The 13,254-nt window shown below is 38.7% G+C and overlaps 1 protein-coding gene across 2 annotated transcripts in view; it reads left to right on the top strand.

Moving 5' to 3' along the window:
• The window catches only part of Lypd6 (LY6/PLAUR domain containing 6), a 138,915-nt gene that overhangs the window by 110,515 nt on the left and 15,146 nt on the right, over positions 1-13,254 (top strand). For both annotated transcript variants that reach the window (XM_046426981.2, XM_058573503.1), the window contains one exon: positions 6,142-6,240. In XM_046426981.2, coding sequence (XP_046282937.1) covers positions 6,142-6,240 — 99 coding nt within the window. The remainder of the gene's footprint in view (positions 1-6,141; positions 6,241-13,254) is intronic.

The raw sequence follows: 13,254 nt of genomic DNA, 5'->3' as shown, positions 1-13,254 counted from the left end.
GGGCATGAAAGGTACACAGGCAAACAAGACATCGCCCTTACTTTTGAAGACTGTGTAGACCCAAAGCAGAGGCAGCCACCTGGACTCCTTCTACCCCACAGGGCTAGAATGTTCCATGTCTGCATGTTTTGGGTTAGCTAAGAGGTGGTAGGTGGAATGCACAGGGGCTTGGAGCTACTGGACCTTGGATCTGTCAGCTGCTTTCTTAGCTCCTGACTTGGAACAAATCCCCTAACTTTGTGAAGATTAAATGGCATAATGCATATGAAGAACTTAGCACAGAATAAAAGCTGTAGTAGACGTTCAATCGATGTTGGAAAATGTGTAAGTGTTTATCTCTTCATTTCTAAAACAGTACGTACCCTGTATGGATCAGAAATAGTATCTGTACAACACTAGGCCCATACATAATAGGCAATTGAATGATGGTTGTTTATGTTGTTATCATTGCCTTAGACAACAAAGGAAGGGTGCTGAGAATTCACCACTCTTATTTTGTATAGCTGCAAATATACTTTAGCTAAGCAGCAAGAGATTTCTTCAGACTTTACTCTGTACCTCTCAGCAGGGCAGTCTGGTGCCTACTGCTTAATTGCATGAAAAACTTTTCTGGCTGCTTATTTTGGTGGGACTTTTACTTCATTTTAATAATATCCATGAAAAGAAGATATATTGATACTTGCTCTGTTTTCTAGAATGAGTTTTATTCTTTTCTTCAAACAGCTGTGCTTTTTAATTTAATTACACATTTTGAGGCAGAAACCCAGATGTCAGTCTCTTTTGGTTGACTACCAGGGTTTGCGGCTCCTATGAAGTTCTCTGTCAGCTCTAGTGACAAACTCAGTAGTAAGTGGGATGCAGAACTGGCCTCTGGCCTCTTCTGAGACTGTGATTGTAAATGAAGGATAAAAGGGAAAATCAAAGTCAATGGGTTTAAGCAAATAAGAACAAAGCAAACATACCATTCCCACTTTAACAGGTTGTGGGCCAATGTCCAGAACAACTGCACCCCTATTTGGAAAGTCGAGTTCAGAATGCTTTTTGAAGGATGAGCTCTGCCAGGGCACAGGGGGGAATCACTTCTGCTCTTTAGAAGTTAATGGAAAAGTTCTGCTCTATGACCTATGTTAATTAAAGCTATGACCTGATTAGAAGGAACTTACCACATATAATGAATTGATGGTGTTTTCTGATATGATTTTTAATCATGGAAGATAAAAGTGACTCCTACCTTAGATTATAAAGTAGATGGTTTACCAGCAAGTCTGGATGTGAGATTTTTTTATAGAAGAGAGTCTCTATAAGGGGTCACTGGCAACAAAATCCTTATTGGATTGAAGTCACCATGAATGGCTTCCACTCAGTTGGAACTTTATTCTGCCCACTTCAAATCAGAGTTAACTTGACATTTCTCCTAACTATTTCAGGAGTTTGTGGTGTGCGTTTGTTTTCAGTTTTGATTTTTTAAACAGCTATGGTCCCCTGCCCTTGAGCCCTAGATCACTTTTATATGGAGTGATCTCTCTGCCAATAAGCAGGTTTCTGTTGTAATTTAGGCCATAAAAAATATATGAGGGAAGTGTGAGATTAGTGTGATTTTGCATAATTTATATAATCGCCTTGATTTGTGGGTGGAGGCACCAAGAGCTTTCTGTGGGTCACTGAGTGAGCCAGATTCCACTAATGTTAGGTAGAAAAGCTGGGCACCTGCCACAGGAGAAATGCAGTGATGCAGGAGGTGTGGGAAGACACAGAAACTCAGGGGCCTGGGTCAGCCATCCTGATGATACCTGCATGAGGCTGGAACCCAGGCAGAGAAAATTCAGCCTCCCATAGCTAATCTCCTTTGCTTTCTGTGTTCCCTAATCTTTGAAGTTTCTAAGCCTTTAAAAGAAAGAAATTTTATATAAGGCTCTCAATGTTGAGGCACTGTCCTCAATAACATTCTGTTCTATACTTTCTATGTCCTTTTCTTCCCTTTTTATATGAATAATGATGCTTTCTTCTCCATCTATGATTAAAACACCAACATCTAATAAAAAACTTTCAAAACAAGAGTTGATATTAAGAGCAATGGAGATATTTGGTTGTCACTCCCCACATGATAGCAGAATGTAGTGTACTAAATGACTGCAACCTGTTCTTGGCTTCCATTTATTCTCATAGAATAGAGACCTTTTCTAAAAATATCCAGTTTTCCTCTGGATGCATGTTTTGAACCTTTCCTTAGTCATGTGAGTTAAAGAATGATATTCCTGAAGGGGGTTTGTTTATGCCCAGGTCGGGAGCCAACCAAATTTATTCACAATCCTGTGCTACCCAGGTAAGAGCGAGGAGACTTTCTAGATCGGTACCAGGAAATGCATTTCTATCAGAAATCTGTTCCTATCAAAATCATACTGACAATATTTTGTTGACAGGTGGACTGAGAAGGAAGATGCATTTATTAGACTTCTAGAATTTTAAAAATGATACCCAGTTTCCAAAGACAATGGAAATTAATTTGGCGAGAATAGAAGTCTGGATGCATTACACATCAGCATACATTTCAAAACGTCTGTTCTCACCACACTTTGGGTAACTGAAGGCCTTTGTCCAGGCAAAAGTTCCAAGAGATGGAAACAAAGACTAAATCTTTTCCGATGCCTTACAAATGAATTATGGTAGGTTGAACTAGGGCTGACCATGAGAGTTAATGGACAGATTATTTTACAGGAAGTAACTGGGCACTTTGGTGTTTCTTTTTTTCTTTACAATCACCTTTTCTTGAGGGACCAAGGACTTATGCCCTGAAATACAGAGTAGTAAGCTTATTAACTCTGTGATCAAGAGCCAAATTAGATTCATTCACAGCTGGGGCCACAACAATCTGAAACTCTGCTTGCTCTTTAATGCTTTGAAGTAACAGAGAAGAAAATAGCACATCTCTCAGGAACCTCTTTCTGTCCTTTAAAAGAAAAGAAAATCTCTTTATCAGATGCAGTATCAATTAGCAAGTTAGTGGAGATAGTTGTTTATCTGTAGATCTTATTTTGGGCTAAATATTTCCAGAGGGAAAAATTCATCCATTTTCTTGGGATTGTACCATAATTAGCCACTTAAAGCTGAGTATGTTTACAGAGATTTGTCACAAATCAGCAGTTATTCACTGAATGGTATTACCTTCCAAGATGTCAATAAAAGTTTCCATGAGCAAATATTATGCTGCAGTTATGGAGAATGGACACAGACAGAAGTTGTAGATTTTAAAATAAAACTAGCCCAAAAAGAGCTCATTTGGTTAATTGCCAATGATAGATGCTGATGAAGTCATTCAGGGCAAAGCTTCATTTTGCTGCTGATGTACTTTAGCTTGTACTTCTGTTTAAATTTCTATATCCTCTGGGTCAATTTCAGAGTTGAGGCTGACTTATGTAAGAAATGACAGGATTTAATTTGTTACTACTCTTGTATCTTTTTGAAAAGTCTTTTAAGGAATCCAAATTTGGGAACACTACCACTTATTAGTGTTTTGTTCTCAATAACTTTGTTCTCGGAGCAGTTGGATCATCAATCTTCATTCAAACTTCTTAATTTATCTCTTTGATGGGAAAGTTTCCAGGAATAACTAATCCAACATTTCAGCCAAAAATTTTTTGGCTGCAGTGACATACAGATAAAACTGGATGCTCTAGCAAATTAATCATGAAACTGATGTGGTACGGCTAGCTTGCAGTCACAAACCTCGGAGAATATGATGATCATTTTTTTGAGAAATACTGGTTTTTGTCAAACCCTTTCAATGATTTTTTTTGGTGTGAAAATCCTACTTTGATCATTCTGCTTCAGATTTTATAAGCTGTATTTTAGTTTTTACTCTTTTGCTTTTTTAACTTTAATTTTTTTTATTGGTTGTTCAAAACATTACAAAACTCTTGACATATCATATTTCATACATTAGATTCAAGTGGGTTATGAACTCCCATTTTTACCCCAAATACAGATTGCAGAATCATATCGGTTACACATCCACATTTTTACATAATGCCATATTAGTAACTGAGCTGTATTTTAAAGTTTTATTTTTCAAAGTTATATGTAGATTCATTCTTTAAGTTAATAGTGAAACTATTTTTTAGAGTGTCCAATCAAGAGGATTTCCCAAAATATTATATATGGTTTTTCTCATAATGACTTTTTATTAAAAAAAAAGATAATAAAAATTCTTGTAAGATTATTGAATGGCTTGGGAATTTGAAATGTAATTTGTTTGAAATTCTTTAGGCATGTGCTTACCAAAACAGAATCTGAATTCAAATGTAACTCATTTTGCTAGGTGGTAGAACATGGATATATAAAAAACATGTGTGTGTAGTTTCACAAAATACTTTCTTGTGCTTTGTCATAATTATGGGCTGCAAGAGCATTTTCCTCCTGGTGAAACTGCCTCATGGGAGTGAGGTGGGAGACGGCTGCCTCCAACCTGCTTTCCCTCACCTTGTGAGATGATCCATACCCCTGCTGTCATTCTGGTTTTGAATTGAGTCACTAACTACTTGGAGGAACATAAAACTCGAATGTGCCATGGAAAGGTCCAGTTACTTGTCTTTTTAGACTAAGTTTATGACTTTTGACCATGTTAGGGTATTGGATATTGTCACAGTCAGCTCTGTGAAATATTGCAGGCGAGTACATGGATGGGCAAGGTGAAAATCAAAGTTATATCTGGCCCATAATTCTGGCCTTAAGCTGCTGCCTCCTCCTTCATTTATTTTTGATAACATACTTAATTGGTTCCATGTGGGCAAAGCAATTTACCCTGAGATGATTATTTCCGCCAGTGGGATACGCAGGCTCAGCCATCTGCGAGGGAGAACAGTTGGCTCCTGCAGATGAAGTGTTTGAGTGTCTGCAGCTTTCAAATAGGCCAGGTAATTTTACACATTAAAAAGAAATGCACAAGTTTTGTTTATGAAAGGCAGGACTCTAAACAGCAAAGCAAGCAAATGATTACAATTAAGAAGTAATTGAAAGCACATTGAGGAAAAGGACAGACATTCCTTGTTGATCCTCATTCTTTTGCTAACGAAAGCACTGGTGTGCTGGACATTCTCCAGAGCATGACTTTCCATGTGAGACCTCCCACCTGAGCTAAAAGGTGGGGCAAAGAACATAGGTACCTGGAGGATAACCTCTTCAGAACACAGGAAGAGGTCAGAATCGATGGGAGGAGCTTGTTGGAATTGAATATCTCGTATCTCTTTTCGAATATAGCACATGCTACCATCCCCAAACCTGGTACTAACTTACCTGTACTTCATTTTCAAAATTTTATCAATTTTAAAATGTCACATGAATGAAACCATATGTAACCTTTTGGGGTTGTTTTTTTCCCCCCATTAAGAAAGATTCTCTGGAAATTTATCCAAATTGTTAGCTATATTAATAGTTAATTTCTTTTATGCTGTCTAGTATTCCATAGTATGAATGTACCACATTTTTGTTTAACTGTTCACCCATTGAAGAACATGGGGGTTGTTTCCAGTTTGGGGTTATTGCACATTGAATATCTTGAGACCAGAAAGCATTCAGATTTGGGATTTTTAAAAATATTTTCATATATAATGGGTTACCTTAGGGATGGGACCCATGTCTAATCATAAAATTCATGTTTTATACATACCTTATATATTATACATTATATATATATTTATATACACACACACATACACACACATACCTTATGTATATGACCTACAGATTATTTTATACAATAATTTTGGTGCTCCTACAATTTGATTATGACCTGTCACATACGGCCAGGTGTGGAATTTGGGGAGTATCATGAGAGTGCTCAAAAAACTTCATATTTTGGAGCATGTTAGATTTCAGATTCTTAGATTAAGAATGTGCAACCTATACAAATGCTGTCGACATTTATTTACAGATTTTTTTTTGTGTGTGGACATAAATGTATTTCTCAGGAATATATTTTTAACAGTGAAATTGTTGGGTCATATGTTAGTTAAATGTTTGGTTTTTTAAGACACTGCCAATATGTCTAGAGAAACCTTTTTTTTTTAAAAAAAAAATGAATATGTCTAACTTCACAGGATTCTGTGCTCAGTCTAAAAATCAATCTTTTCTTTTGATTTTTTGTAGCCACACCATATCCTGGTGGATTTAAATGTTTCACCTGCGAAAAGGCAGCAGACAATTATGAATGCAACCGATGGGCTCCAGACATCTACTGTCCTCGAGGTAAAATGTCAATAGACAGATTGGGGTCCCCGAAGCTGTTCATGAGTGAGTAGCCCTATAGACCTGGTGCATGCCTGCAATCTCAATGGCTCCTCTAGTCTTAGGTTTAGTATATCTTTTAAGCTGCACCAATAACTTTTCCTCAAAGACTCTCAGAAATATAAAGCGATCCATAATATTTCCCCCTTTTTCATGAAGCATCTGTGGAGCTCCAGAGGACTTAAAAGAGACTTCCCCAGACAGGTCAGCTAAATGCAGAATAGGAAGATAACCGCCAGTTTGTCTGACCCTCTTTGAAGCATTAGTCATTGCATAGTAATTTCTTTCATGTAAAGTAGGCATTGATGCTCATATAAAGATTCCATTTATTACATATCTTACCAGAGACTTCTTTACTGAGACTGCATGAAAGCTAGAATTCTAAATGTCATCATTGCCCCAAATAAAAAATCCTGAGCTCTTTTAAATATTAAACTTAATGTTTAAATGGTGTCCATTTGAAGATTGAAATTTTAACCCAAATCCCCATTTCATAATGAAGGCAAGTCATAGTCAGATCTCTTTTATCCTGTCAAGTAAACAAGATTTTTCTTTGTGGCTCTGGAATCATTGTTGGTTGACTGCTATATTTTGCAGGAGAGTGGATTTGTTTAGTGTGAGGAGGATGATGAGGGAGAGGTATTTTATTGGCAAATGTTTGAGTGAGTAGTTAGCACACTTCACTGCTAATCCAATTCAGTTATTAAAGTGACTGGACACACCAAATGCATTATTTTTCAACATAATGCAGGAGCTCTCATGCTCAATCCAGTGAATGGCCCTCTGCTTCTCAAGGTAAAGTGGAAAGTGTGAGAGCCCAGAAAATGCCATTAAAAGACAGATGTCAGCTACTGAGCCAGTGCTGTTGAACCCAGGAGCCTCTACCTAGGCTGTACAGTAGAAATACCTGTATGACCTTACAGATATTCCTAAAGCCTGTGTCCTGCCTAGACCAATGGCTCCAAACTTCAGTGCAGTCACTCATGGAGAGCATATTAAAACACAGACTTCTGCTACCACCCACTCGCCCTCTCCACCTGAATATTTGCTTCATTAGGTCTGAGATGGCTTCAAATTTTGCATGTCTAAAGAACCCCCCAATGATGCAGATGCTTCTGGTCTGAAGACCACTTCTTAAGAACCACAACTTTATACAAATTAAATGAGCATATCCAAGATTAGCATCCTGCACTAGTACTTTTAAATATCCCAGGTGATTTTAATGAGCAGTCAAGAGCAAGAACCACTGGGGCCTCATCTACCTGCTGATCAGGAAATGTGTTGTAATTTCTAGATTCTTCTGTTTATTGTTAGGTAGAGATGTCAGTGGGGTCCCAAAAGATTACAGGGAAGAGAAAAAAAATGGAGACACTAAAGACTGCCTTAATCACAAATTAGATGTCCAGTCACCTGGGTAAACAATGGTAAGTCCTGTCCCTAGTGTCTTCTGCTGCCACTGCTCATTTCTCGATGAGTCAGTATTTTCTGACTTTAACCTTGCAGGATAAACAACTGGGCAAGGTACTAATGGACCTGATTGAACCACTGCTTCTCAAACGTGGCTGTACATTGAAACCACCTAGTAAAGCTTTGAAAACACTGATGTCTGGGTCCATTCCCAGAATTCCTAATTAACTGGCACATGGGTATGGCTGGGAATAAGGATTTTCAGAAGTTCCCTGGGTCACTAATATGCAGCAAAATTTGACAATTGTAAACAGTGACTCTGGACAAAAACAGGATGATTTGCTGTGTATCCAGTAACTTCTGGGTTGGTTCCTGCTGGGAGAAAGCTAGCCAATTGTCTTCTGAAACTGTGGCTACTGGTCAGAGATAGTACACAGGAAGTGTATCTTATTCTGTGCTGCTCTAACATAATATCTCAGACACAGTAATTTATAAACAACAGACATTTATTTCTCATAGTTTTGGGTGCTGGGAGTCTAAGATGGAGGTGTCATGTTAGCAGGTCCAGTGTCTAGTGAGGGCCTCATTCCCATGCCTGCAAGATAGCACCTTGTTGTATCCCTTGGAGGGGAAGAGTGTTGTGTCCTCATATATAAAAAGGCAGAAGGGATGGAAGGGAACACACCTAATCCCTGGAGCCTTTTGTAAGGATCCCAATCTCCCCATGAGGGATCTATTCTCATGACTTAATCACCTCTTAAAGACTTCACCTTTCAATATCATCACATTGACAATTAAGTTTCAACATGAATTGTGGGGGACACATATAGGCCATGGCAAAGTGTGGCTGTGCTTGTCTTAGGATTGACTCAGCTCTGAGCTACCTTAGCAGATGTTATGCAGAGAAAAAGGAAGGTATGTGAGCTGGTCTTCTCTGCAGACTTGATTATATACAAATACATCCCTGTCTCAGAGAAAAACAAACAAACAAAAAAAGCAGGTGACTAGAATCACTGTGGGAATGCTTCTCAGGGAAAGAGAAAGCTCCATCTGGATGTTTTCTTCTAAGATTAGAATCTATCCTTTCAAAGTACAGATACCTAAAAGTACCACAGAGTGATCTTTAAACAATTTATCCTTTTCTCTTTTCTCCCCTACACATTTTTATCTTTTTTTTTTTTTTTGTCTTTAAATTTATAGGGATAAATGGAAAGTCTTACACTGAGGTTCATGGCAGAAAATGACCAGCCAAGCCCCTGGGGCGATTAAGCAGTGAGAGATTGGAATCTGGTTTCTTCTTTCTAGGAGCAGGTAGTTTAGCCTGGGAGATAAGATCTGAATATATCAAATGTCAAAAATAGCAGGGCAAAATTAAGTGCCAAATGAAACATGGCATTGAGTGCCGTGGGAGTTTAAGGGAAGAAGAGCATCTGGGGGCTGAGTTTGCCAGTGAAAGCATCATGTGCTGAGAACCCTGCAACAGGCCGACACGACACCTGGGAAATGGGTTCAGAACCCTAGAGAAGGCAAGTCTTCCTGGAAGTCCTTCAGAACCATGGAGACAGGATTTTCCAAGTGTGCTCCGTGGATGAGGAGAGACCTCACCTGGGAGTAGCAACCAGTTAGTATGAAAGAATAAAAGGAGCAAAATAGTGGAATCAGGTTGTTTGTGTGGAGCCTTGAGCATCAGGTAAAGGAGTGGGCACTCAAGCCCTAACCTGGGAAAAGGTGTAACCCTAACCCTAACCCTCATCTTGTTGCACACTCAGCCTCCTGCTTGATCAGCCTTCTTCCCACGGGTCTGCTGCTGTTTAATCCATGTTTCCTCTGTATTTTTTAATCAAGTAAAAATAGCACGATTGCATTATTAGGTTAAAATGTAAAATGTCTTTACTAACCAACCCTGTGTTTGTTTTCTGGCTTATCATGCCTGGAGCAGGTCTAAGAATACCAACAGGCTTAGTAAGTGGAGCTCAGAAGCTGCCATGGAAAGGCTTCCTGGCTTTCTGTGACATTTCTGGGATTTTGTTGCTTGTTTTGTGACATATTGAACTAGGTTTTAATTATTGGAGATGAAAAAAAAGTCGTTTCACATAAGCATTTAATTTTGTCTATATGGAATTAGCACCGACACCTAATTGTTTGGGAAATGACTTTATTCTGAGAATTTTTGAAAGCTCAATTCAGTTAGTGGATGAACATGGAGACCCAGTGTGTCCTAATGGCTCATGCTTCTGGAGTTGATAGGTTTGTTGTGAATCATCATTGGGTCCAACATGTTTGGAGAAAGTCTGGCCCTGACTAGAATCACTCCTCCAGCTGTGGAGGAGTCAGCCAGCCACACTGCTAGCTGACAGAGGTTCCCTGTCACTCTTACTTTGGGAATGTGCATTTCTTAAGTACTTCCATTGCTTTTACCTCTGTGCTTCCAGATTCCTGGTACCATACTCATTCCCTAGCAACGAGAATTGAAGATGTCCTCCATAAATGGCTCCTATTGCCATATGTGTAATTTCAGGAACTGCACCTGACAAATCTGTTCAACTTTCTTGGTTTTGTGAACCAGAATTAGAAAAGATCTTAAAACCCTGTTATAAGGGACCAATCGAAGGAACTGATGTGGTATAAGAAAAGCTGAGTGTCACGTACTCGGATCCATGTCATTTCGCCCATGACTTTTCTCTGTGCTGCAAGATTAAAAGTTCCTTGAGAGAGGAACTGTATAAATGTTTAGTAAGTGTCTGTGGAATTAAATGTCAAGTCAAAAACATTACAGTTTTTAAAAAAGACCTGTTCTGCAGCGGACACCTAAGCCAAGGATAGTATGTTCCTTCTTAATTAGGAAGTACAGTTGCCTCCCTCTAAGGCACGATCTTCATGTGAATTTATTGCTGATAGGAAATCAGAAGAAAAAATTTGAGATAGTGGACACATATTCTTTTGAATCCAACCTCTGTGCTGCTCACTGGTTTTCTCTGAAAATGAATGAACTCAGATGTTCCTTGATACCTCTTTCTAGACCAGTTGTCTGATGGTTCCTGGTACAAGCAGGAAATAGAAATGGGATTCCCAGCTCATTGAAGGTTGCAAATGTCCAGGAAAGACTTCTTCATTGACAGACAGAGGCATGGCTGAAATAGATAACCTTTTATTTTAACACATAACTGAAGGGTGGGTTTTTTTTCTTTCTTCTACTCAATTTTATACTTAGAATCTGGCCTTTCAGGATTTCTATCCTTTATACCTAGGTGTTTCTAAATCCCATCAAGACCCAAGACAATTTCTTACTGATTATCTTTAATATGGCCTCTTCTCCAAGATAGTGAAATCAATACCTTATTCAGGGCAGGTCCATGGAATGTGTCTCTCTGGAGAGTGCATTTGTGCATCTATAAATATGTTGGTTATATCTTATCCACCACTTCTGACTGCTAAGTAATGAGATGTTTTCAAGATTCTCTTTTATTATTATTAATTGCTAAATAGAAGTCTTAGACTTCTTCCTTTTTAAAGAAAAATTTTAATTAAATGTTAGAATGCATACTGGAAAGGGAACGGATCATAGTGTATAACTTGTGAATTTTTACAAGGTTAGCATTCAGGGTCTACCACCCACGTAAAGCAGTAGACCCCAGAGTCTCTTAGTCATTATGCCCCACTCCATAAAGGTAACATTACCGTGAGTACTGCCTTTGAGCTTCCTATTAGTGGAGCTGTAGGGAATGTATATTCTCCTTGCTTTCACACATTGTAAGTGTGAAATTTATCCATGTTTTTGTAAGCAATGAAGCCGTTGTTTCTCAAAGATGTATAGTCGATCATTATATGAATATACCAAAATTCATCTATTCTACTGTTTTTTTTGTTTTTATTATTATTATTATTATTATTATTATTATTGGTTGTTCAAAACATTACAAAGCTCATGACATAACATCTTTATTCTACTGTTGATGGACATTTGCATTGGGTCCAGTATTTGAAAACCATGAACATTCTTATACCTGTCCTTTGGTACACATATGCTTGGATTTCTGCTCAGTCTATCCCAGACACATTATTGCCAAGCATGAGGCATGTGAGTGTTGTCTTTATCAAGTATCACCTATTAGTTTTTTAAAATTGCCTGTACTGATTACACACTCACTAGCCATGAACACAAGTGCCAGTTGCTGCCCAACCTTGCCAACACTTAGTATTGACAGAGACAATAGAAGCCAGCAGTTAATGGCATTTTTTTAAAGTGCTAAAAGTGAATAACTGCCAACCTTGAATTTTAGCCCAAGCCTGTCAGTCTCACCTCTCTCTTGGCTCTGCTGCCAGCTCTGAACTCATGTTTGTGCATCCCAGGCCCCTGGAGAACAACAAAGGCTCTGCCCTACTTCTCTGCCCCTTGGCAGGGCTTTCTGCTTGGCTTCTCAGCCTCTCCACCTGTGCAGTTTCTGCATCAGCAAATGCCTGGAGGGTAGAACAGGTACAGAATGTCAGGGTGAACTTAAAAAAACCACTTTTCTTTCCTCTGTTACCTTGCTCTTCAAATTCTACCCATCCTGGTAGAGCTCCTGTGTTTTCATACAGATTTTTGTTATTTTAGTTTTATCCTGCTACTTTAACTTTATTGTGTTTCTCGGTAAGATGATATAAGCTGGCATCTCAGCCTATTTCTCAAACTTATTTAATTAGAATTTTTCCAGCAACTTGGAAGCCCAAAGTGCTACCATTCTATTTTCAGAAAGTTTTATTTTTCTCCACGCTGAGAGCATCTAACCTGGTTCATTCACAGTGTTTCTATTCAGATATTTTCTGGTTTTTTTTTTTTTTTCAGTGCTGGGATTGAACTCAGGGCCTCACACATCAGGCAAGTGCTCAACCCTGAGCCACATCCCCGGCCCTGTCCCGATATTTTCTGTTACCAAGTAGCCTCCGATGGAATCATCCCCTGGATGCTTTTGTCCTCTTTTGTTTTCCCACTGTCACTGTCAAGTCTGGCCTAGCCCCTCTACCTTATCCTACCTTTCCAACTGCATCTTTGAACCTTTACCTGGTAACAAGCACACTGCTTCCTGAATTTCAGAAAATTTTTTTTAAAAAGAAAGTTTCCTCAAATGAGTGTGTCACCTATCCTTAAGAAGTGTGGATGATGTTTTTGGAAAGACTGGGAGGTGTCTGTCTGTCTGGCAGTTTCTGCAAAGGGTACTGACCGCAGGAAAAGGACCTTGGTCATGACTCAGTTTGATTGATGAGCAATTGTTTAGATTAAATTTCTGCCTGGAGGAATTTCTTACGTGAGACAAGAGAAGGAAACACATCTTTTTCAGGGATCTGTGGAGAGTCATTGATACAAGCAGGAAAACCAAGAGAATAATCTGGTGCCTATGTGCCAGAGGCTGTGTAATAATTCCTAATTAGGGCAAGCTTTAAATAATTCAGCCTCTCTGTGCTCAGTTTGCAGTTCTTCCTCTTCATAACTCCATTTTCTTTCATCTTGAGTTCTTTCTTCTTTCACTTTCAATTTCACTGAACTTTGAATTAAGGTATAGCATACACATGGAATATTGAACAGTGTCG

Source organism: Marmota monax, unplaced genomic scaffold (assembly GCF_021218885.2).
Source record: "Marmota monax isolate L192 unplaced genomic scaffold, Marmota_monax_Labrador192_F-V1.1 WCK01_AAM20220418_F8-fsc00048, whole genome shotgun sequence".
NCBI classification, from domain to species: domain Eukaryota; kingdom Metazoa; phylum Chordata; class Mammalia; order Rodentia; family Sciuridae; genus Marmota; species Marmota monax.
This window is presented reverse-complemented; position numbering and strand designations above follow the sequence as displayed.